At 53.8% G+C, this 25211-nt stretch overlaps 1 protein-coding gene across 6 annotated transcripts in view; it reads left to right on the top strand.

Moving 5' to 3' along the window:
- Positions 1 to 2701: 2701 nt before the first annotated feature.
- Zfp362 (zinc finger protein 362) overlaps positions 2702 to 25211 on the top strand; it is a 34239-nt gene continuing 11729 nt past the window's right edge. For 2 of the 6 annotated variants that reach the window (XR_005504378.2, XM_006238922.4), the window contains exons 1-6: positions 2702 to 2840; positions 14184 to 14309; positions 18855 to 18918; positions 19060 to 19306; positions 22441 to 22768; positions 23499 to 23723. Coding sequence is in view for 5 of the 6 variants with exons in the window: in XM_006238922.4 (XP_006238984.1) it covers positions 14272 to 14309; positions 18855 to 18918; positions 19060 to 19306; positions 22441 to 22768; positions 23499 to 23723 (902 nt within the window). In the remaining variant the exon portion in view is untranslated. Of the gene's footprint in view, positions 2841 to 2951; positions 3129 to 3154; positions 3434 to 14183; positions 14310 to 18854; positions 18919 to 19059; positions 19307 to 22440; positions 22769 to 23498; positions 23724 to 25211 lie in introns of those variants that run through there. The other 4 variants (XM_063287287.1, XM_006238923.5, XM_039109415.2 and 1 more) reach the window with 4 other exon arrangements.

Below are 25211 nucleotides of genomic sequence, written 5' to 3'. Positions count from 1 at the left end.
TCTCCAACTCCCTTTTCATCGTTGTTGACTGCAACAAAACTTCTTTTCTCCTGAGCTGATACCACTCCCTGTTAGCGGTTCTCCTCAGCAGATAGCCCATGACTCTGGCAACTCGAACATCTGGAACATCTCGGGGTCTCCAAGGCAACTTCAATGTTACAGCTTTTTGTTTCAATGTCTGGGATTCACACATGAGCTGTTGGGCTCCTCCAAAGGGCTGACATCACTTCTCCAGCTCTGCCCTCTGCAGCACTCTAAGCTCAGGATGATCCACTCCACTGCCGATGCTGTTCTTGGTGTTGGTCCCATGGTTCTGGCATCTCCAATACACTGGGGTCTTCTGCTGCAACTAGGCTTCCCCAGTAGCCTCTCATAGGCTCTCTTCATGGTGCCAAGCCTCAAATCCTTTGCACGGCTCTTCAATCCTGGGCGGTAAACTGCAACTGAGGCTGCACCTTCACCAGAGTTTCCTCTGACTTCGCCCTGCCTAGGCATCGTTCACTGTCTTTTGGCTCTGTAGGCAAGTCTAGCCAGTGGTGGGCCCTCAGCGGACTGGAGATGTCTCAGGATCCCACCTTGCTGGGGACCCTTCACCTTCATTGCACCACGGAGATTTTTGGATGAGCCCCTGACTGGCCACAAGGGAGGGTCAGATCTCCTGGAGCTGGGGTTACAGGCAGTGGTGAGCTGTTTAACATGGCTGCTGGAATCTTAAACACTAGTCCTCTGAAAGAGCAGCAAGCCCTCCATCTCTCTAACCTCTAACGAGTTTTGTTTTGCTTGTTTGTTTGTTTAAGACTGTTTATTGCTTTTAATTACTCTGGGGGAGGGGGTAGGTGCACCTATGAGTGAAGGTTCTGGAGAGTCCTGAAGAGGGCATCAGATCCCCTGGAGCTAAAGTTACAGGCCATTGTGAGCTACAGTAGCTGGGTGGTAGAAACCAAACTCAGGTTCTCTGAAAGAAAAGCCCCGTGCACTCTAACCTCTGAGTCATCCCTCCAGCCCCGGAAGGTTTGCTTTTCATCACACGTCAAAATGTGCACACATCAGCATGATTCGTCACCGCTGATGTGACCTTCATCAGTTTTCTTTCTCCTTTTCCGACTGTGCTCTTTGGAAGGAAGTCACTCTGTAAAACCCACGCCCCATGTCCCCCACCTTGATTCTTCTATATGGGTGATTTCTCTCTTCACTGCCATCGCTGGCTGGTGCGTTTCCTCACAGAACCTTCTCAGCTCTGGGCTAGTCATTTTGTTTTACCCTTGTTCTGGAAACCAAAAGGCCTTCCTCTCTTCTCCTCCAGACTCACCCCAGAGCCATGTTCTGAAAACAGTTCCTGTCTCTCTAGGAGCATGGACTTCTCTGTGTTGTCAATACAATACCATTCCAGTAAATTCGTGTCCCTTGCTTATTGTGCCTCTGCCCTGTGCATTGAATTGTGTGCTTCATGCTTGAGCAGGAACCAACCACCTCCGTGGGTCCCACCTTGCAGCTACCCCAGTGTGCGACATCCTGTGCTAGACTGGAATCCCCACGAGGACAGCGATTTTGTCCACTTTGCAGAACTGTGCTCTTAGCCAACTAGCACACATGCCTGTGAACTTTTACTTCCCAGAAGGCAGGACAGTTTTTGTGTCCTTACTGCCCTGGGATGCTTCTTGACAGCAGAGGCAGCCTTGATCCTCTAGGCCGGCAGATGGACGTCAGAATGTAACAGAAATCTAAGGCAGTTTGGAATCGGGAATGTCTGCCTCCTCAGGTAGAAGTGAAGTTTAGAAGTTGACACAGCCCGAGAGGCCGGATCAAGAGGACTTGGTGACTGATTGGCTGGGGAGGGTGAGGCGGGAGGAGGAGTCGCGTAGATGGCTCTGTGGTCTGGAGCTGGGGGACAGCCGGTGCCACCTCTGATAGATTTTCCAGAAGTGCTGTCAGCCCCTGGCTGCCCCTGGCTGCCTAGGGCTCAGGCCTAGGGTTGGGAAGCGGTGTCCTGGCCTGAGCAAACTTCTGCACCCCCACCCCGCCCCCACGTCCTTTCTTCAGAAATAAATAACAAAAATCTTAGCACGGATTTTTGAGCCTGGCCGTTTGTCACCGTGGAGGGGGGTGGGCACCGTGGGGGTCCGCACCAGCCTGTGGTTTCCCAAGGAGGGACACCCCCACCCCTCCCAGGAGCAGCGTGGCCAGCCAGTCCCGGGTCCCCAGGCCACGGCCACCTGGGAGCGGAGTCTGGGCGGGACAATGGCCGGGGCCGTCCGGGCCCCGGGAGCCCCCTTGCTGGGGAAGGGGCTGTCCTAGGGCCGGGCGCCGGTGCCCTCCCCGCGCGGCTCGGGCGGGCGGAGGGGGGCGCGGAGTTCCTTTGTGGCTCAGCCTCCGGCGCGGCGCGGCGCGGGCAGGGGGCGCCGCGCAACTTTCCTTGGCGGCGGCGAGCGCGAGACGAGGCCCCGGGGCCGAGCGGGGGCCCCCAGCGCGCGGCCCGTCCCCGCCCCGCCGGCCCCCTCCCCTTGCCGTCGCCAGCGCCGGGCGCTGCCCACTCGCCGGAGCCCCGGGGCCGGGCGGGCTGCGCAGCCGAGAGGCGGGGGGCCGGACGCGGCTCGCTCGCCGGGCCCAGCGCACCGGGGCCGCGCGGCTGCACAGCCGGCCTCCGCCGCCGCGGCGCCTGCAGAACCCAGAAGTGAACAGCAGGCGACCCGGAAGGTTTGCGCGCCGCTCCGCACCGAGCCCCAGCCGCGCGCCGCCGCTACCGCCGCCGCCGCCGAAGCCGGGAGCCCCCAGCCCGGCCCTACTCGGGCCGCCGGGCTCGGGGCTGCGGCCGCGTCCCGGAGCGCCGCCAGCACTGCCAGGTCCGTGCGGGCCCGGGGCGCGCGGGGGAGCGGGCCCGCCCGCGGGAAAGTTGCGCCGAGTTGCGGGGCGGGGGCCGGGCGGGCGCGAGCGCTGTCAGCGCGGGGCGGTCGCGCTGCGTGGGCCCGGGGGTCGCCGGTGCCTCGGGCCCGGCCCCGGGGCGGCCGCGGCGGCGACGGCTGCGCGCGCGGGGTAGGCAGCGTCTCCCGCGGCGTGTCTGGGGCTGGTCTCCGAGTGTGTGCGTGTGTGTTTTCCTAAGCCGGGCTATTCAAACCTGCTGCAATTCTCCGGTAAACAATGATTCATGGGGCTTAATGCAAATAAACGGATTGCAAACGGCGCGGTTCGCGCACTTTGCAGCCGGCCGGGTGGAGCGGCCAGTGCCGGATTTCTCCGTTTTTTTGCAGATCTGCAGAATATGGCGTCCCTGTCCTGTTTTAAAAATAAGCCAGGCTGCCATTTTTGTTTTTCTTTTGTCTGAAGATTTTAATAAAACTGTCTGAGAATGTGGGAGAGGCGGCTGGAAGCAGAGGGGGCACCCGAAGGGTTGGCTTTTTTCCTTTTCTTTGGAGAGAGCCGGGAGCCTTTCGGGGAGGTGAGACACAATACAATTACACTTTAAAGGAAAAATAAGGGGGAGAGAAGCTGCCGGGTGATTTGGGGGGAGGGGGCTGGGAATTTAAAGTTAACTCTGAAAGTTTTCTTTTCTTTCTTGCTTTTTTTTTTTTAAGATTTTTTTTTTCTTCCCCCGAGGGCCCTGAGATGCCGCGAAAGGATATGGGGGCCCATTTCTCTGTTTCTTACCCCCAGCTAGTCGCCTTTGCAGGGTTTTTTAGGAAAAGTTAACTGCCGGTTTCCCCAGAGCTGCGTGGGTGGGGATGGTGTGTGTGTGTGTGTGTGTGTGTGTGTGTGTGTGTGTGTGTGTGTGTGTGTGTGTGTAGGGCTGAGGTGAGAGTTTTGGGGAGGAGTCGCTTGGACGAGGCTCTGTATCAAAGTGGTACTGTAGGGAACTGTAGTGTAGCCCCAGATTTGGGGGGAGGTGGCTGGCTCTAGTGGCTTAGAGTGGGCCCAGGGTTTGGACCTAAGATCCCTGTCATGAAGACCCTTCTCGTCACCCTGTCCTCCAGCAGTGTGACCCTTTAGGTGCTGTTTGTGTTGGAGGTGGAAGGAGGCTTGTCCCTTCATGGGTGGCCAGAGCCCCTTGGTGGACAGGAAGTTTTGGTAGCCCCCTCTTAGGGCAAGTCTGATTGATTGCAGTCGAAGAACCCCCTTCAGTTATGGGTGGTCTTCTTAGCCTCCAGAGATGGCTTCTGTTGATGAACATCCTTAGTGGTGGGTTTTTAGCTGGGAGCAGGCCTGCAGCTCCTGTGGGTCCCGGTCTACATAGGAGTAGCTGGCTGCCTGGCCCTTGTGATACAGGGCCTCTCCTCTGTTTGTGTTAACTCCTTTCTGCCACCCGGCCTGCCACTTTAAAGTCTCCTGATTGGACATCAATTGAGTTTCTGAAGTGTCTGACTGGACTTGCTGGTGACTGTGCAGGCAACAGAGTGGTGTGAGGCCAGGCCCATAAAATCTGAACCTGGTCTTTCCCCCTTTTTGGGAGAATCTGTCCTGGGAGGACCCTGCTCTGTATAAGCATAGAGCCTTTGTGCTTATCTAGGGCCCCCACCCGAGCCCCACCCCCATTTCCTGGAGGGAAAACACTAGGAGTCTCCCTTCAGATCTGTATCCTCGATTCACCAGGCTCTGTGAGCTCCCTCAGGGCAGTCAGTGGTGACAAGGTCTGGGAATGTTGAGCTGCAGAAGTAGGCATGCCTAGGTCACCAGGTTATGAACCAACAAGGTCTTAGATGGGGAAACTGAGGCCCAAGAGTCACCCTTCTTTGCCCAGTAGAGGAGAGCTGAGGCCGGGATCCACTGCTGGGTTCTGTCTGCTGTACTGTTCTGCAGAGCTGTCACCCACATAGTTTGTCGTGGACAGAACTGAACAGGAGTAGGACAGTGTGACCCCCCTCCTCATTTTCCCTTGGACCCCATTATCAAAATTTTTCAGGAACCAGAATTTTGCGGGGCGTACAGTGTCATACGTGGCTGCAGCCATGGTAGACGGTTCCCAAAACTGAGTTGAGGTCAGATGTTCAGGTGGGGGACAGTTGACCTCATTTTAAGATAGAAGAAACTGAGGCTTGGAGAGGTTGGGCAGTGACCGGAGGAGGGCTTTAACTTGGGCCTGCAGACTCCTTGTGTGGGCCTTTCCTAAGTGGGTGGTGCTGTGGGCAGGACCTTTCCCAACTTCTAGTTTTTGGTCTGAAATTCTTGTGCTGACCCCAGTGGCTGTGTAAAAAATCCAGAGGCTCATCCCCACCCGGAAGAATGTCAGAGATGGAAAGGCCCTGGGAGGTCATCTGGACTCAAGAGAGGAAGGCACTGGCTGAAAGTCTGGCCCCGGCTAGTTCTGGATGGAGCCCTGTTCTCCTGCCTCCTTTTCCTATGAGATGCTTGGAGATAGTGAACCACTGGGCCCAGTGTCGAGGTGCTAGCTGGTGCAGGGGCTGGGGGGGATAATGGCCACACTAAAGAGGTCGGTCCTGGGGGCTCAAGAGTCGTCCCCCTGTGACCTTGGGAAATGGAGGCCAGCTTGGTTGTAGGCGAGAAGGCTGGTGTGTGAGGGAGCTGTGGCCTTGGTCTGAAGCTAGCTAAGCCCTGCCTTTCCCTAGGCAGTGGTTCCCCAACCCCCACCCCTTCTTGCTCCATGTTCTTACTGTTCGTATAGTCTCTCATTTGTGGCTAGCCCATTCATGTGTTCTTCCACTGTCCACTCTTTAGTTTATGGTTTAGTCAGTTCAGTAGTCTGCTTGTCCGTCCCTTCATCCATCCATCCATCCATCCATCCATCCATCCATCCATCCATCCGATCAATCCAGCTCCCCCAGCCCAGGTTGGACAGATATGAGAGGCAAATGCAGCCCTGTCATGTTCTAATGCCAACAGGGAGAAAAGCCAGGGCTTCAGGTACGTTCCTAGGGATTGAGAGTGTCAGAGTCTCTTTAGCAGGGAGCCTGGGTCCTAAGATTGAGCCCCATCTGGGTCAGCTCTGAGCATGCTCCGTACCTGTGTGAGCTTCAGAGTGAGCACCTGTACAATGCTCTCCTTGGTCTCATCCGTCCTAGGCGGAAGAAACAACGGTGGCTTGGATGTCCCCCACCCCCAGCCGGGCATGTGCTGGGATCTCTGGACATGTTCCTTGCCCCATAAGGATTGTCGCTGACTTTTCTAGGCCCTGCCTTGACTTTGTAAACCATGACGGGAGTTTTCAGAATGCCAAATGATCTGTGGACCCCGACAGTCCCATCCTGCCTCTCTCTTCCCCTGCTGAAAGTTCCCCTGCTTCCTGAACATTTAGAAGAAGAAGGAGTAGCCTAATGCTGGGCCTTTGGGGGGCTTCTGTAGCTCCAATTTTGGTCTTTCACCTCTGCTTTCCTACACCAGCCCTGCCCTGCCCTGCCTCCCCCTTATCTTACCACCTCTAGTCAGGCTAGCTTCTTTTGCACCTTCCCTGGCCTGGAATGTTTTTCCCCAAATCCTTGCATAGCTGGTGGCACCATCGAACACCACCTCCTCAAAGGGGCCTTTGCTGACCATTTGCTGTAAATAGTTTCCCACTGTCACGTGAGCCCCTTCGTGTTTTCTTCGTATTTTCTGAGACCTTCTCATTCTCCTGTTTGTTTGTACTTCTCACCGTCTGCCCTGGGACATGTTTAAGTTCTAGGGAAGCTTAAGCTCCCCTCAAGCTTCCAGTGAGGTGTGGCCAGGGCTCCTGGCCCTGCGGTGGGGACGGGCTGTGGAGCCAGGTGTGGTGGCAGCCACGGTGTCCTGGCATTGCCTGGGAGATGATCTTACATCGAGGTCTGTCACCTTCCCCTGGGAATCTTGGGGCTGTTGTTAGGCATTAATGAGATGATTAAATCACAGACTCAGGCTCAGAATGGGTACAAACCCAAGCAGCTTTTCCACCCAGAACCTTTGACACTTTGACCGTGACCCTGTCATGAATCGCCACCGTGTGTTTAGGGAGCAGCAGAGGGTGCTTACTTTGTGACAGACCTTGTTCTCTGAGGCCTTGTGCCCGTGGAGATAAACATTTGTCCTTGTTACCCTCTTTTGCAGCTGAGGACGTGTAGGCATGGAGAAGTCAGGGAGTTTCTCTCTGGGGAATCGAGGGGTGGCTGGTGCCAGGTGGGTGCACTGCTGGGTCTGGTTAGGATCCCACAGTTGTTGTGGGGAAGCCCAGCCTTACCTGACCTCTGCCCACATCCTGAAGAGCCTCTGCTCTCTCCCCTAGAATTCCTCCCTAGAACCCTTGTCACCCATGGAGGTCAGGTAGCTGTTACTGCTAGGGTACCGTTTCTTCTTTACACGTGTAGAGTTCCTACACCTTCCTGTGAATGACCGTGGGAAGCCACATTAGAGTTCCGGCTTCCAGGGGGCATTGACTGGGTCAGTCTGATGGCCTTGGTGCGCAGTTTTGAACGTACGAGTGAATGAACCGATGGGTATACAGAGACTGCTAAGTATTACCTGAGCCCGCCCCTCCCCCCACCCCCACCCCCACTTCCATCTCTGTAGCATCATGCTGACACTTGCTTGGGGTCCCTAGACAGGCTTGACGTCCTCAGAGAAATGAGACTCGCTTTCTGCTTCTGTAGTGGGCATCTGATGATGCTTGTGTAGCTGATGTCTTCTTACTGGGGAAACTATAGGGTTAGGGAAGAGGAGTGGGCTGTGTCTAAGACTGTATGCGTCTCCTGAGGCTTTCTTCAGGCTTCAACAGGCTGCCCAGCCTTTGCCTGGGGGTTCAAGGGCAGGAGGAAGCCCTGGTTGGAGTAGCCATGCCCCGTTCAGTACCATCCCCTCCCCCATCACGGGGCAATATTCCTGAAGCAAAGGGCTATGCCTGACACCGAGGAAGCCAACTGTTGTGGAAGTGTGTCGGGGCTGTGGTGGGAGGAGAGCTTTCTGGAACCCCAGAGGGGGCAAGTGGCTAGGTGGTGTCATCAGTAGGTCAGGTGTGACAGACACACTGAGAGAGATGACTCTAAGGCCTACGGAGTCTTCAACCTGCTGATTCTTGTCTACTGCAGTGGCCAGCAAAGATACTCCATTTTGAGCTTTGGGCAAAGGCAGAGCAGCGGTTCTCAACCTGTGGGTTGTGACTCTGATGGGTGGGTGGGTGGGGGTCCCAGACAACCCTTTCATAGGGTCACATATCAGGTATCCCGCATATGGAATCTTTGTGTTACCATTCAGAACAGTAGCAACATTGCAGTTAGGAAGAAGTAGCAATGAAAATGATTTCATGGTTGGGGGTCACCACAGCACGAGGGACTGTCTTAAAGGGTAACAGCATTAGGAAGGTTGAGAACCTCTGCCTCAGAGAATAGTGTAGTTAGCCAGGTACTGGGGTTCTGTTGGGGACACCTGGCTGTGGTGAGTAGACTCCCCATTCCACTCAAACACACACAGTCATACATGTATCGTCATCTGTTCTACCACCATTCCTGAGTCTTCATGTGTCCCCTGGCACTCCTGTGAGTGGTGTCCACTCCTTGCCTGGATCTTCCTGGAGAAGTGGAGTCACTCATGAACAGGAGAAGGCCGAGAACTTGGGGAGGTTGTGAGCAGCCAGGTAGGGTTGGGGAGAGTTTGGTCCAGTTTGTAGTAAGTCTTCCCCAGACCGCCCACCCATGTGACCACCCGGTCCTTCTGCCTGGGGTCCGTTCCATTTGCCAGCCTTTACTCAGGCCTGAGCCTTGCCTGACCTGGCCGCAGATGGCCTTCATAGGAGGGGAAGAACTACTTCATGGAGGAGTTCAGAGCAGACTCTGGGATTGCCAGTTTGGGACCTGTCTTGGAAGACAGATAGATAGATCCGTGTCAGTCAGCAGAGCAGCCCTGGTGTGGGGAAAAGTCAGAAGAGCTGAAGGGGGCTCCCGCACCCCAGACACTGGAGCGCATATGTAAGGCTCCTCTCCTCGTACCTTAGGAGCCCATCCCGGGCAGGTTAGCATGCGTAGTGACTGCATATCACAGAGTCAGGCACTATTCTGGAATCTTATGCATGTTAACCTGTACTGTCTTCCCTGTGGCCGTCCTGGGACACACTCTCCACCCTCACCTGTCAAAGACTTTCCTATAGGCCAATCATACATACATACATACATATGTGTGTATATATATATACACACACATATATATTTATGTATATACATACACATGCATACACACACACACACACATATATATATATATAAAATCATTTTTATATATGATTTGAACTCTGGGCTTTGTGGTGTTCCCAAGGCCCAGGCCTGGGCTCTCTGACTATAAAACCCACCCTTTCAACCACCCTGTGAAGCCTAGGCCCACCCCTTCCCAGCAGTGATTGGTTGAGCCCCTTCACTTCCTAGAGAAGGACCCAGAGACCCAGAAAGGCTTGTCAGACTTTTCTGTTCCCTCAGCCCTCATCGATTTATAAACTTAAGTGGCTTAGTAACTACAGAACATCATGCCCAACCCAAAATCAGGAAGTGCTCTGAGAATCTGGAGGGCAAGGTCAGGGCTTGGGGACTGGGCAGATCTGAAGTAGAACAAGGTAAAGTCCCATCCCACCCACCCAGATGTCCTGACAGGATGCTTTTTGATGCATTAGCATGCTGCCCAGGTGGTTCTAGACATCTTTCTGGGAGTGTGCCACATTTCAAAATGTTTGCAGCATCATTCTCGAGAGGTTGGAAGGAAAGTGAGAAAGATCTGGAAAGCATCTCAAGGGACCTGGGTTGGGGACTATCACCCTGATCAGACCGGCATCCCCTGGGAGAGCTCGCAGTAGAGAAAAGCCCCTGTAAGGTGATGGCATCTCAGGCTGTGGAAGGTTCACTGCCCTGCCGTCTCGGGATATCTGGTGCTGTGTGTGAATCTGCTGAGGGTACAGGGATGGGGGAGTGGAAGGTCAGGGAGGGCACTGTGTGCACAGGTCAGCCCTCTGCTAGGATCACCCCTCTCTGCCCTCCCAGGCCTGTGGGGCTACGAAACCTGCCCTAATTGGATCCAGGATCCTCAGTCTCGTTCTTCCCAGGAAGTTCACGGAGGCCAGTTTCTGAGGATGGCCTGGCCTGGCTGCAGTTTTAAGGGTAGAATGAACTGGTCAGCAACAAGGGCTTCATGGAATGGGGGACTTAGAGGACAGAGGGGCTGTGAGAGGCAGATGTTGAGCATGGGTGGCTGGGTGGGTCTCAAAGAGCCAGGCAGAGGCAATCTCACCTGAGCCTCTCACAAAGCCTCTTGCTTGTCCCTTCTCAGCCATCCCCTTGGCCACATAGGGTTTGTGTCCTGGAAACTTTACTCTGGATTGCTCAGGGCCCTCCCTCAGTACGTGAACCGCTCTGTACCTGCCTTACACTCTACCTGCTCCAGATCACCATGCTGCCATGGCGTCTCCTGACTCCTGCCTGTGCACTTCTGCTCTTCAGGGTCAGGGAGAGCAGGGTTCACTGCTCTGGGAATGCTTCTGTCTCTAACCCTCTGCTCTTCTAGCATGAGGGGACCCTGCCTCACTGAGCCCTTCCAGGCCTTATAGAGCACCAATGTGACTTGGGCCCTGCCCACCTCCAATTTGGTGGCTTTGCTATGGTCCTAACCTCAAGTGTCACACTTGGCTGTTGGGGTGACCATATTTAGAGGTCTGAGAAAGGAGTGCGGAACTGGGTAACCTATTGGGGGGAAAGATTGGGGGAAAATTGCCTTGAGTCTAAGACCTGTCTGTTGAGCCATGTGGCCCGACTGGGGAACAGGGACTGTAACCATGAACCCTCAGATAAGCTGTCCTCACCCAGCTCACAGCTTGTGTGGGGAACTGGATAGACAAATGACCAGACCGTTCACCCATGGCAGTGTGGTCTCAGGATTCCTGCTCTAGAACCTGCATATGCGTGGCCCAGGCTGGCATACAAAAGCAGCTCGTCTGGGGTGGGCAGTATGAGTGCTTAGAGGGGCAGAAGGGTAGGTGCAGTTGTTGGATGGTGGGGAAGAATGTGGCCAGCAGGACCTTGTGGAGGAAGCCTTGGCTGACCAGCTGTGGGGTGAGGACTTCCCCAAGCAGTGGACCTATAAGAGGCTTTCTATGGGAGAGTGAGTGACAGGCAGGCTGGGCTACCCCTTGGCCTGTCTTCCTGGCCGGTGGAGCCCCTGGATGTAATGAGACTGAGTCCTTTCCTAACTGCCCTTCCACTGGGGCCATGGGTGCTGCTGGGGCTTGCAGTGAGACCCTTAGCTTCTCTGTTGGAAAGAATTTGGAGAACTTCACATTTTCGATAGGAGGCAAGGGTGCCTTGCTTTTCAAACAAAACTTGCAAGAGCCGTAATTTTATTCTAAGAGCATCCTTCAAGACAGCCACATAGCCACATTGTAGAAAAGTTGTAAAACACAGCTATGAAGTACATCAGCCCCCGGCCCTGTCTCTGCCCTGTTCCAGCCCCCCCGTCCCACTGTTAGCATTCAAGTTCCTTAGTGGCAGCCCATCTTGAGCGTGGTTTTTATCTTTCATTGGCCTCCTGGCTGCTGTTTCACGAGTATCTCCCAACTGCCCATGGATGGTTACTAACTATACTTTTTTTTTTTTTGTTCTTTTTTTCAGAGCTGGGGACCAAACCCAGGGCCTCGTGCTTCCTAGGCAAGCACTCTACCACTGAGCTAAATCCCCAACCCCCCTAACTATACTTTTTAATGGGTGTGGTAGCCTGAACTCCAGACCCCCATAATCTGGATCAGAGCCCCACATTCCCTGCTTGGCTGTGGGCAGCTCCCTAGTCCTCTGTGCCCCTGGTCCCTCAGAGGCTCATGTGCACATTGAACAAATCACAGTAGTGCCTCTGTGCACAACCTCAGGAGAGTCACTTCAGAGCCATCTCTCTATCGCTTGCAAGTTTCGCTGTCCCAGGTTTTTGCTTCTAAGAACCCATGGACATTAGCAGCGTCGTGCATGGAACCTCAGGTTGTTTTCTAGGGATGGCTGACCAAGCCTGGGCTCACTAGGCTGGGGAGTGGGGGGTTCTGAATGTGCTTCGAGCTCTTCACACATCATGGGTGGATTCTTTCTGGAGATACTCGTTCCAGTTCATTCTCCCTCCGATCACCCACAGGAGGGTCGCCGTCACTGCATCCCCACCAGTAATTGGGTGTTCTCGTTTTCAGAGTTCTCTTTGCCCCTTTGGCGGCGGAAGCCCGTTGACTTTCCATGGCTAGTGAGACAGAACCATTGGCCGCGTGCACGGGCTGTTCCTATCTTTAAGGATCAGCACACACGCTGCCCCCTCCTTATGTCAGCGGGGATGGAATAGAGCAGATATGGGCAGTAGGGCCGAGTGTAATGCAGGGGCCACTTAGAGAAGGGAGGACACTTACTTTCATCCAGACTGTAACACTTTTAGTTCCCTCCACCTAACCATGCATGCACACTGTCATTCATTCATTCAATCATTCAATCATTCACTCGCTCATTCAAACACCAGATGCTGCCAAAAGGTCTCTGATTCTTTCTGATGGAGTACCATGTCTAGAATGACTAAGAAAAGACAGGTGTGGGAAGGGCCCTGATGATGGGCGTGCAGGGCACAGGGCACAGAGCCCACGTGGGGGGTTAGCCGACCCCACATGTAGATAGAAGAGTCTGTGCATCGAGAACCGTGGGGGGGGGGGCTGGGATTGGCCAATGAGTGGCCCTGGGGTCCTTGAAAGAGAGAAAGCAAGAGGGAAAGTGGATACTGTGGGGAGAGGAACTGTCAGCCTGGGTGGCCATTGCGCAGTGGGTCAAGCAATGAGGCCAGAGGACAACCAATGACCACAAGAACTGGCCACATGACCCAAGTCATCCTCACTGCAGTAGGGAGCCTGGAAAGCTTCTAGGTAGGGCGGGGTGCGGTGAGTGGAGTAGTTAGGGTAGGGTGAAGATGGAGAGCCTGCAGGGGCGGGATTTTTCAATAGCGGAGGCCAGAGCTAAAGGACTGGGCCAGAGTGCCTGGTGAGCGGCAGAGACCTACTTTGGGCTCCAACCTGTGGAGTCCTAATCAGGGTCAAAGTGCAGATTGTGTTGCCTCTTTCAGGAAGCCCTCCTGACATTCCCCCAGCTTAGTTTTAGGATTGGGCTGTGAGAGGCCAGATGCGCAGTGGTTCTGGAGAGCCCGGCATCAGCTGAGCTGACTTTCCCATGAACCTCTAGTTTATCCCCTTAGGCTCCCAAGCACTTTCTTTCACTTTTTTAAATAATAAATTTATTGTCTTCATTTTAAAGAAACGAAATGCCATGACTGGGAATTTTGAAATCAGAGAAACAAAGACAAAACCCCATGCATCTGAGGCTAGCACCTCCCCCTCATGCAGCTGAGGCTAGCCCCGCCCTCTGGGCGCTGCGGCCCCCCCGGTGGGCGTGGTTCCCTGCAGACTCCTTATAATCAGAGGCCCTGCTGTCTAGGTCCGGCTCCTCCCACTTCCCCATCCCTACCCACCCACTCCCACCCCAATTGGCTTTGTTGAAAGTCTGTTCCCATGTGGGACTGGGAAGATCTCAGTTTTAATGTCTGTGGTGTGGCTTGGGGAGGGCGGAGCCTAAATACGTTGAACTGACAATCCTCACTTCCTTCATCCTAGCAGCTGTGCCCCCCACTACCTACAACCCACCATGGGCTGTGTGTCCTCTGTGTCCCCTGGTCCAAGTCTGTGCTTTCCCCATGGTACCTAGTGTGCCCCTCCCTCTGGAATTTGCTAAACTGGCTTCAGAGGCTTTCTGGGAAAAGGTGACAGAGGGACCTGCTTTGAAATCTGTACTGAGCTCGGTAGCCTCAGCCGTTGCCTAGCCTGTCTGGACCTCAGTTTCTTCATCTGTACTATGGGTCTGTTATTGCAGTAATGGCTGTAAATATCCTGCTACAGTCCTCAGCCTATTGTAGGTGGCCCACCTTGGGTAGGATGCTGGCCCAGGTGAGATCCCAGATTCCAGCTTACCTGGGAAGAGCTTATAGATTCTCTAGCCACTGTGTAAGAACCACACCAGAATGCATGTGTCCCTTTAGGGTTGGGACAGGGCTGGGTGGCACCTCACTCCCTCACTCACTTGCTGTGTGACAGAGCAAGTTGATTGATGTCTATGAGCTACGCTTCTGTCAAGTGCTCATTCCACAAAGTCACTGGGAAGAGTCAATAACTCGAATCATAATCTGTTCAGCACATTGGTGTTTAAATCAACCGTAGCTGTCATTTTATTATTATTGTTATTGTTATTCCCATATACAAGGTGCCGTTGGGAACACAGAGGAAGTGACTGACTGGGGGTTCAGGGAAAGCTCCGTAGAAGAGGGAACACTTGAGCTGGGTCTTGAAGGATGAGTAGAAGTTCACCAAGTGGGAAAGGACCCTCTAGGTAAGGAACCTGTGATTCCAGACTGCGGGTCTGTTAACGAGGGGTTTGTTCTTTGGGGAATCAAGGCATTGTGTCCATCAGAGTGCTGAGTGCCCTTCACTGCTGTCCTCTGGGGGTCTCACGGGGGAGGTATGCTTGCCCTGTTAGTGTTGGTGGCTTTGGCTTCCTGTTCCCATGGGTCCATGCTTGTGGCCACAGGTCTGTGTCTGTCCCGTCTGGGTTTGGTGCTGTCTGCATGTTGTGTTAACTGTGTTTGTCTCCGTCAGTGTCCAGAGATCTAGGCCACACTGTGGGGACAGCTGTATCCTTCCCTGGCCACTTGCTGTCCATAGAGGCCCCTTGGGTCACTCCCCTCTGGCTCCAGCCTCAACCCTAGACTCATACTTCTAATTGGGAATTCCCCTGCCACCCACTCTGGCTTCTCTAGAACCTGCTGTAACTGACAGGGTCTTACAGCCCACACCTTTCACCCCTTTACCTACTCCTGCAGACACTTGGACCCGGGCCTAAGAACTAGGGGTCAGCCTCAGAGCCACGCCCAGGCTGACTGTCCATGTTCTTCTGTTTGTTGTCTCTCTGAGAGGCCACACATCCCCTCACCTCGCTTGCCTACAGGCCTTTGCAGACACTGCTACCTCTACCCGAATGCCTGCCTCATCTGCTGGTTGAGTCCCACTCACTCTTTTTAGACTCATCTCCCCTGGAGGCCTCCTTGGCTCACCTCTGCAGGGTAGGCCAGCATCATCGAGGCAGCTTATTCCCTTACTTGGAAATTGAGCAAAAGACTTGCCCAAGGCCACACATTCAGTGAGGTGGAATCAGGATTAGAACCAGAGCCTGCTGTTTCCTGGTGGGAGGGAGGGAAGTGCTCAAGGCCAGAGCTGGGGAGGCATGGGTGGATTGGAGAGTGTCTGAAAAAAGCCTCTCAACCCTTCTCAGCTGGGACCGGTCTGAGGTGGGAGGGTCACTGTGTGTCTGTGACTTGCTCAGAGGTGGGTGACAGGGGAAGGGGCTTGCCATGGGAGAAAGTCAGGGCCAGCACAGGCGGACTGATTGCAGAGCAGCTTCTGAGACACAGTCTGTGGAAGGGCAGGGGTAGGAGGGAGCTGGGCCTAAACTCTAGGTGGAGGCTCAGGTTTCTTGGTACTTAGAGCTCTTGGGTGGATAGGCCACTGGTGCTGAGCTTCTAGGGAATGGGGGGTCCTGCCCGATTCTAAGGAGCCCAGGGTAGGAGGCTGGGTGGGAAACTGTGAAAGAGATAAGAAGGCCCAGATGCACAGGGACCCCTCGTGGGCCCAGGTGGCTCTGCAGGGAGTGGCCTGGTGGTGCGTAGGCCTCATAAGTGGGAGCTCTTTTCTGAGTCCCTGCCACTGCCTCAGGAGGCAGTCACATCCGACCAACCCCTTTGCTGGTCCCTGGTCTGGTCCAGAGTTTGTGAAACAGCTCCAGGAGACAATGTCAGCCTTCCACAGTTAAACTTCCCTTACCTTTTAGAACAAGAGAAACAAATGGCAGCTGTAGGTGAATTGCAAGGGCCAGGGTCAAGGTGCGTGGCTCTCTGTTCCCAGTCTCTGCCCAGTGCTGAAGGCCCCAGCTGCCTGCCCGTGTCTGCTCTGCCCATCCAGTGTGGACACTCAGCCCCCACAGGCTTGGCTCCTGCTTCTACCACAGTGTACTCCCCTCCGACTTTCGTGTCCCCTCTGCCACATTGCTCCCTTGGTCCAGCTCTTCCTTCCATCCCCTGTCTCTTCTTGACATTCAAGGCCCTAAGGTTGACCTCGGTGACCCCTGCCATTGTAGTCCTGGGAGGGTGTTCATCTTCCACATCGCTGTACCTTCCTCCTCCTGTCTGTCCTGAGTGAGTACCCGTCCTTGCCTCTCCTGTATCACACCATTCCTTGGGGAACATCTTGCCCACATGCCAGATTGCCCGTGAGTACTAGACAATGGGCCTATCCTGCTCTTTGCCACTGGTACACAGTAGGTGGATGCCAGGGCCAAGGTCATTGACAGACTAGCTGGAGAAGGGCAGAGAAAGACCAGGAGGGGGCTGTGTGATGCCCTGGTAAAGCCTCCCCTTCTGTGCTTGGCTGTGTAGCTAAGGCAGGGGCTATCCCAGGCTACTCAGTGGTCAATGATAAACGGTAGCGTATATTTTATTCCAGCAATGGGACCCTGGGCAAGCCCTTGGCTCCCTAGAGGAGTGGAGGAGTGGAGAACAACTTCCCCAGAACTGCCTGGAAGCAGCCTAGTGCAGTGGTCAGAGCCCTGGAGCAGGGCAGCCTGTCTCACCCCATCTTCCTGATGCAGAGAACAGCTCAGGGGACTGTATCCAAGGCTGCTGGTACCAGTCCTTGCAGCCCGGAGGAGGTGTCCTTTCTAATGACTGATGGGTCCCTCCAGAAATGGTGGCAAAATGTCTTCCCTGCTTGTCATCCTCATGGGCTTCTGAAGAGCTCTCCACAGAGAGCACTGTGTAAACTGAGCAGCTAGAAAGCAGGAGGGCTTGCCTGTCGGAGAATTTGGGGTCCTATTCTCTGCTCCTTCCCTCCTTAAATCCACACCGAAGCACTCTAGTCCCGGAGGCCGGGGATATCAGGGTGAACAGGACAGGTGGACCCATTCCCGCCTCCCCTATAGGTTAGCTCCTCGGTCTCCCCTCCCCCCATCCTTACCTCATGTCCACTTATGGGGTTACAACCAGGCCACCCGAAGGCAGGACACATTCACAAGCCTACGGCCAGAAGGCTCTGTCCTCTCCCTGAACACTTCAGGAGCTAATGCACTGGTCTTGGGGTCTGAGGGTAGTGGGGTCTCAGTAGTACATTACTTGCAGTATGATCTTGAGCCAGTCACTCTGGCCCTCCATTCTTTGTTTCCTCACTTCTAAAAGCGGGCACGGCGGGAGTTCCTATTCTAGGTAACAGTCAGTGTGCCTGGTACAAGGTGGGCACTTGGAACCCTCGGAACCCACAGCCCCCTCATGTGGTCTTGAGTGGAGGGTTTTTTTTCCCCCTGGGAGAGAAACCCCAAAGGCCTGGGGTATGGGAAGTCAGGGAGATGGCAGATGAGTCTGGGGCAGTCAGGGAAATGGGCAGGCAGAATGCACTTTTTTGTAAGAGACTAGCATGGTTTTGACAGCTGAGGGAAGGGCCTCAGGATGGGAATTGTCCAGGTTACCCCTCATCCTCTGCCCTCTGCTCCAACCTAGGGACTGAGAGCAGCCTCTCCCCAGGCTGTGAGTAAGGGCTAGGACTTTTACACTTAGAGCAAGTGCTGCCTCCTTTCTACTAAGGCCTAGAATTTACAAAGCAAAGGGCCAGGGAAGCAGCTTGGGTAGCTTCCAGGCTTAACCTAGCACCCTAGAGGTGCTGGGAGGCCTCTTCATGCCCCTGCCTCTTCACCTAGAAGAAGAGATAGGGATGTCTTTTGTGCACCCTTATCGAGCAAAGATCACAAAAGGAGATCCGTGTAAAAGCTCTTTCTGAAAACACTCAGGTAAGAACGCTTCCACTTGGTGGCCGTCCTCAGACTTTGCCCCGGTCCAGGAGGGGCTTACCAAGCTCATTGGAGCTCGTTGGGTTGCAGGCATTTCTTTTTGGTCTGAAGTGGCAGTACCAGGTAGGGTTTGCAATCACACAAAGTTATTTCTGAAAGATTACTCCGTCAACGTGGATAGGAAGCAACGAGTAAGGGAACACCTGTGTGCACCCCAGTCTCTCTTCAGATCACTTCTTGACTTACTGGAATCACAGAAAACTCAAACTCTCCACCCCACCTCCCAGTCCCCAACCCCTTCCCCGGGGAGGAAGGACAAAGCTAGTCTTGAGGGCCTGGCCTTTGTATAGCCCTGGTTGAAAAGGCCCTCCAGCCCACAGGCTGCCAAACTTGCCAGCAGAGGGAACCGCCGGGTGCCCTTGTCACATTATGGTAACCCCTGGTCTTCCCAGTCTCTTCCCTTAAGCACAGCACCCTGACACCCCATCTTTGCAAGTCAGATGTTACATACCTGTCCATGCCCAGGCTTTTCAGAGTGTAATTTTTGAGACAAGGAAGTGCTTATTGGGGGCTGTATAAATTGTTCTTCCACCTCCCTCAGAGAGGCCGTATCTTGGCCCCATCTCACATCTCACGTATTCTGATGAGGATGTCTTCCCCAAGGGCTAAGGCAGAAGGGCAGGGATCCAGAATAGGTAGTCAGTTGCTTCTGCTCTGTGGTTATTACCAAAGGTGTTCCCTGGGCTCCCCAGGTTGTCTCTGGGTCTGGGAGGGTTCTGTGCAGAATGCAACTGGGTTGGCTCTGAAACCTAGAGGACGGAAACTGGCCTGACACCCTCCCCCAACCCCTTTCCTGGGAGCACTCTGGTCTGAATGTGACCTTTGCCCCTTGAGGGTCCACCCAGGGAGACTCTGAATTCCTGACTTTTCAGCCTAGGAATGTGGGTCTCTGGGTTTGGTGGGAGGCCCACTTGGCCAAGGAATTTGGGTCTCAAGGGGTAAAGAGATCTCATAACTGATAGTGACAGGTGTTCTCCCTTCCTGCAGGATGGCCGAACCTCGATTTAACAACCCATACTTCTGGCCCCCTCCTCCCACCATGCCCAGCCAGGTAAGACTGCCGACACCAGCTCTTGCTGGCTTCCGAATGGGAGCTACTGTGCTTTGCCTGGGGTTTGGGCTGTAGCTTTCAAGGGAGAGGGCCCTGGGGTGCGGCCCACCCATTCCAACTCTGCTCCTCTCCCTTCTGCAGCTGGACAACCTGGTCCTGATTAACAAGATCAAAGAGCAGCTGATGGCCGAGAAAATCCGGCCGCCTCACCTGCCACCCACCTCAGCCTCGTCACAGCAGCCACTGCTAGTGCCCCCCGCGCCCGCCGAGAGCAGTCAGGCGGTCATGTCGCTGCCCAAGCTGCAGCAGGTGCCCGGGCTGCACCCGCAGTCCGTGCCGCAGCCCGACGTGGCGCTGCACGCGAGGCCGGCCACCAGCACTGTCACAGGTAATCTGAGTGGGCGGGGCTGAAGGTGGGAGCGGGCGGGGCCTGGGGAGTGGGCGGGGCCGGGCGGGGAAGGTCTGTTAAGAATGTTGGGGCAGGATCTAGTCCAGGTAGGACTTGGTGTGGGTAGGACTTGACTGTTTGAGAACGGGGTGGGCAGGACTGGAGGTTGTACGGGAAGCTTGGCAGAGAGGCTAGTGGTTCTAGCCATAGCCCCCGGGCTTCTTCCTCTGACCTTGAACTATGAGAATCCCTTCTGTCAGCCTGATGCTCATTTGGAAACGACTATCTACAGAGGAGGACTCAGAACCTCCAGAAGTTTGAACAGATGTAGGAGACAAGAGACTACTTCCGTGGTGAAGAAAAAGGAAAGGCTCAAGGCAGACTAGAGGGTGGAGGAGCAGGAGGACGGCCCTGGAAGGGGGCGGGGGCAGTATGTAGTAGACCAGAGGCCAGGGTGTTTGGTGGGGGAGGACCCGGGGTCGCTGTTGTAGTAGAGATTCCAGCTAGCACTGTGGTAACAGTCCTTCCTCTCAGCAGCCTGGTGATGGGCTGAGGGAGTGTTGGGTTGAAGGACAGTTTTTGGTACAGAACAGCATCTTGATGCACTCTAGTCTCTTGACTGCATCCTCTGACCAGAAAAGCCGGGCAGAAGCCACTGTGTTCCACCCCTACAGCTGGGTCTGCTCCCTCAGTGCCCAGCCTCTGCCAAGTGCCTTTCTTCCCCTTCTTAGAGATGCCCAAAAATTATGGGCCTTGTGAGCCTCCCCAGGCCCCAGCTGTACTCTGCACATCTCCCGTTATTATGATTTTATTAAATTTATTTTTTCATTGTAAAAGTAATATTAAAAAAGCAATATACGCATATTAAAGGAAATTTGGGAAAAGGAGGAACTAAGAAAAAATTATTCATAATCCCAAGGGCCTAACGCAGAATCTTTTTTTTTTTTTCCCTAACCCAGAATCTTAGAGACTCTTTTGGTGCATTTTTTTCCTTTTCCATATCTTTTGTTTGTTCTTTAATATGCGTGCGTTTGCTGTGTTTGTGGCAGGGCTGTGTCCACGACTTAACTTATTTTTTGTTTTGGTTTTTTTTTTTTTTGTTTTTTTGTTTTTGTTTTTTGTTTTTGTTTTTGTTTTTGTTTTTTCTTTTTTCTTTTTCGGAGCTGGGGACCGAACCCAGGGCCTTGCGCTTGCTAGGCAAGTGCTCTATCACTGAGCTAAATCCCCAAACCTTTTGTTTTTTTTTTATGGTCATCATCCCCTCTGCAACCCCCACAGATGACATTCTCTCCCAGACATCGTTCTTTGCACATCTATTGTAAAAGTAACAGCATAATCATTGCTGAAAATTTAGAAATTTCAGAGAACCCGAAAGGAGAAAATCATCAGCCTCGCTTGCTTTCGTTAGCATTCCCATGCGTTTTCTCCATCATTGATTTTATTTTATCCTCTGATCGCAGATGTGAGGAAAGATCAGCGAACTCACCAAGTCAGAGATTCTAATCATTCTGAAGTAGATAAACAAAATATGGAAAATCCCCCATTACCCAAACTTCCCCCTCCGTCAGTGAAGAGGGCTGTGTTAGCGGTCTGGAGCGGCGGGGTCTAACTCCCTCCTGGCTCACTCACAGCAGGCATGCTCCTGTACGCAGTTAGCCTGTGCTTTCTGGGGGCAATGGGCCCCCGTGGGCTGGCACAGTTCGGCGTTCCTCTGCGCTGCTTGCCTTCCAGCTCACCTGTTCTGGCTTCGTACACATGGTACATGGTGCCACAGCCCGTGCTGGAGACAAGCGCTTTATATCATGGTGGGAAATCACAGTTTTGTGTGGAAAGCCCCTGTGTGGAGATCTCTGGGCTCGAGGGTGATCGTTTGTCTTTGTGGTGATTTCTAGAAGTAGAATCCGTTGCCTGGCTAAGAGTTACGAGCGAGGATTTGAGCTTTCAATGGTTACTGTCAGACTGTCCTCGGTGGAACCCGTAAGCATGCTTTTCTGCTGCGTGAGTGAGGCGTGAATCAGGCTCACACCAACTCTAGGCCTTGTTCGCTTACTGCACAGATTCTGCCTCAGTTAAAAATACAGAGGGGTTGGGGATTTAGCTCAGCGGTAGAGCGCTTGCCTAGCGAGCGCAAGGCCCTGGGTTAGGTCCCCAGCTCCGAAAAAAAAAAAAAAAAAAAAAAAGAAAAAAAATATAGAGAGATAGAAATGCACTGAGCCAGATGATAAATACTATGGTCTTATTTTATCTACTGTAAAGCATTTATCTATAAATGCTATTCATTATAAATGTTTGTAGCCCTTCCCTTCCTTCCTGATGGGCCTCACTGTGCAGTCTAGGCAGGTCTGGAACTGGCCTTCCTCTGTCTCGGCTCCCAAGGTCTAGGCAGACACTCCTGCCTCCATTTCTAAAAGAGCTACTGAGCACAGTGGGAAGAGGCTCAGGACTTAAAGGCCAGGCCAGCCTGGGCAACACAGGACCCTGTGTCAGAAAGCAAAAGTAAGACAAAAGAAGCAAATAAATAAAAACGGACATTGCAGAATTTGGCAGGAGGGGGCTCTCCTTTTTTAAACTTCATTGTGATAGGGCCAGAAAAACAGTTAGACCATTACTTTTAGGACTTGCCCTGCACCCCAGGTATGCACGCGGCTTGCTCACATTTCCTGGCCTTACGTACCCAGCCCCTCGAGACAAAGGTACGGGAAGTTCCAAAAGAAAAGACTGACCACCGTTCGTTCAACCTTTCCCCAATTTGCATAATTCGGTTGTCTCTCAAATCTTGCTATTATAGACAGCGTGGTGACGAGCGTTTGCGTGCCAGGGACTTTTTCTGTGGGTGGAATTATTTCCAAAGTGCTTCTCGGTTTCTGTAAGTGCTGGGTACAAACCCAAGGCCCTGTGCTGGCCCGCACTCTACGAGGGCATGGCACCTTCAGCCCCCGACGCTGGCTTTTTAACATGACCCAGTGTTTAACTTATTCGAGGCATTTGACGTGTATGCGAGCCATCTTAGTTACCTCTGGGTAATGATTTCGGGTTCGGGGTAGCTCAGCAAGGCACGAGGGCCGGCGGTCAGTCACAGCACTGGGTGGCCTGTGGCTGAGTTGTCCTTAAGATCCCCCTGTGTGTCTTCCTAGGTCTGGGGCTTTCCTCTCGGACCCCCGCTGTGAGTACATCTGAGTCAACCCCAGGCACGGGCACAGGCACCAGTACCCCATCCACACCCACCACCACCAGCCAGAGCCGCCTCATCGCCTCATCCCCCACCCTCATCTCAGGGATCACCAGCCCCCCCCTCCTGGACTCCATCAAGACAATCCAGGGCCACGGCCTGCTTGGCCCCCCCAAGTCTGAACGCGGCCGCAAAAAGATCAAGGCAGAGAACCCAGGGGGTCCCCCTGTCCTTGTTGTCCCCTACCCCATCCTGGCCTCCGGTGAGACCGCCAAGGAGGGCAAGACATACAGGTGAGTGTCCCTGCAGATGGCGTCTGGGTGAGGTGGTGGTACAGGTGTGTGCCTGGAACTGGGAAGTGTGGCCCCAGGGGTAATCGTGGGGAGCTAAGAGTCAAAGAGCAGGGCAGACCCACACCAATGAATGTATCAGGGAGAAGGAGGGGGGTAGAAAATAATTGAACCCCATTAGAGGTGTCCAGGGTAGGCAGCACCCTGGGGTACTGAGTCCTGTTCTCCTGGGGCCATGAGGGTCGCCTGAGCCACAATAAAATGCCTGATGCACTTTGACAAAAGGCTACTGCCAAGGCTGGACCTCCACGAGGTCCGAGTTAGTTTGGTGGAGGGGGCTTTGGTGGAGAAGTAGGTACCTGTACTGGTCAAAAGGAACCAGATACTAACACACAGCCAGGTCACACTGACTTAGCCTGTGAGAGCCTCCTCCCCCAGGGCCACAGGTGTGGCCGTAGGCAAGACCTTGCCTGTTTTCCCATGGCTGTCTGTCTGTCCCCCAGACAGCTGTTCCCAGAGGTCAGAACTTCCTCCAGACTAGCAGGTGCCTGTGCTGGAACCGGCCCGTCTGTCTCTCTCAAGCGGGCCGTGTCCTCTGGACTCCATAAGTAGACTCTGCCCCATGCAGAGAAGGTCTCCCTGGAGACCTGCCCTTTGAGAGAGGAGGTCTCGCTAGAGACATGCTGACGTGGGCGGGGATCTTCCCAGGCGTGAAGCTGCTTCTTGCCTGCAGGTGTAAGGTATGCCCGCTCACCTTTTTCACCAAGTCTGAGATGCAGATCCACTCCAAGTCGCACACCGAGGCCAAGCCCCACAAGTGCCCACACTGCTCCAAGTCCTTTGCCAATGCCTCCTACCTGGCCCAGCATCTGCGCATCCACCTGGGTGTCAAGCCCTACCACTGCTCCTACTGTGACAAGTCCTTCCGGCAGCTCTCCCACCTCCAGCAGCACACCAGGTGGGTGCCTCGCTCCCTTTCCCACTCAGCGCCTCAGTGCTAGAACAATTGCAAAGAGGGGCAGGGACTCTCAGATGTCTCTTGCTCCCAGGGTCAAGACCAGAGCCCTCTGATGTGCCTTTTAGGCCACTCTGGATGAAACCCTTTCTGAGGGCACCATGCCACATGAAGCCCTTCGGCCTCACTGAGCTCTGCTCTGACTACTGTACAACCCTTCTCGTCTCCAGGCCTTTGCACTTAACAGTGTGCTTCACTTGAGACTCTGGCTGCCTCTTCTGCACCATTCGGTCCCACTTCTCTGTCATAGCTGGAGTGTGGCTTCCATGTGCCCACAGGCCCTGAGCATCCAAGGACCGTTTGTCTCCTTTGAGTCAGGAGTAGGCTGTCTCATACTTGCCTGTGTGTTTTTCTACCTCCCTCAATATTTTGGGAGCCGTGGAAAGCAAGGGCGTGGTGTCCTGTATTTCTGTATCTATCCCCGCCGTGGGTGGCTACGCGTATGAGCGTTTAGGCGTTTGCTACATATTTGTGGAATAGAGAGACCTAGTTTGGACAGCGAATGTGACTCATCCACTTAACAGGCATTTTACTCAGCCCCCATTCTGTGCCAGACAGAATTCTAGGAACAAACCAGGCAAAATGCTCTGCCTGGTGGTGTGCGTAGCCCAGCTGAGCGTGTGAAAGGAGAGTTCAGGAAACAGCAGTGCCTGCAAGGGAGAGCGGGGAGATGCTGGGAAGACCGGCTCCCTACACACATCGAGCAGAGTTTTAAAGAGCAAAGGTTGGGAAGCTGTGTGTCCCACGCATTCAGAGAGGGGAGCAGTACATCTTGCTCATGTGACTGTCGTGTCCTGAAAGTAGGTCACATGTTTACCAGTGACAACAGGAAAAGGACTGCTTGATTGCAGAGTCTGTAACTACTGACTGCTAAAATTTTCCCCTCCTGTAATGGACTAAAGCCACATATGACACTGTATTTTACTGTGAGTGTTACTTTAAAGATCACCTGTCCTATGGCGTTGGGAATCAAACCCGAGGCCTCGTGTGTGCAAAGCAAGAGCTCTACCACTGAGCTGTATCCCCAGGCCTGGTAAAGTCTTGTTGTGTGATTTTTTCTTTCTTTCTTTCTTTCTTCCTTTCTTTCTTTCTTTCTTTCTTTTTTTTTTTTTTTTGTATCAGGGATACTAGAGCCTGGCGTACTAAGCAGGTTGACTACCATGGAGCTACATCCCAGATCTTTAAATTATTCTCTTTTTTCCCCCCTTTGAAACAAGGCCTTGTTCTATGAGGACGATGATGAACCTGCTGTCTTCCCTCTGCCTCCCTAGTAGCTAGGATTATAGCACGTGCCCGGTCACACTCTGCTGGGCACAGTGTTGCTAGTTAGTCATCTGCCACTGTGGTCTTCGCGGCCTTTTTCCCAGGGTGCACGTGGTTCGCCTTGTCCGTTGCTCTGCTGAGGGGAATAATATGTAGGTGCAGCATTGA

Source organism: Rattus norvegicus, chromosome 5 (genome assembly GCF_036323735.1).
Source record: "Rattus norvegicus strain BN/NHsdMcwi chromosome 5, GRCr8, whole genome shotgun sequence".
In the NCBI taxonomy this organism is placed as follows: domain Eukaryota; kingdom Metazoa; phylum Chordata; class Mammalia; order Rodentia; family Muridae; genus Rattus; species Rattus norvegicus.
Note: the sequence above shows the minus strand (reverse complement) of the source record. Positions and strands in the feature narration are given on the sequence as shown.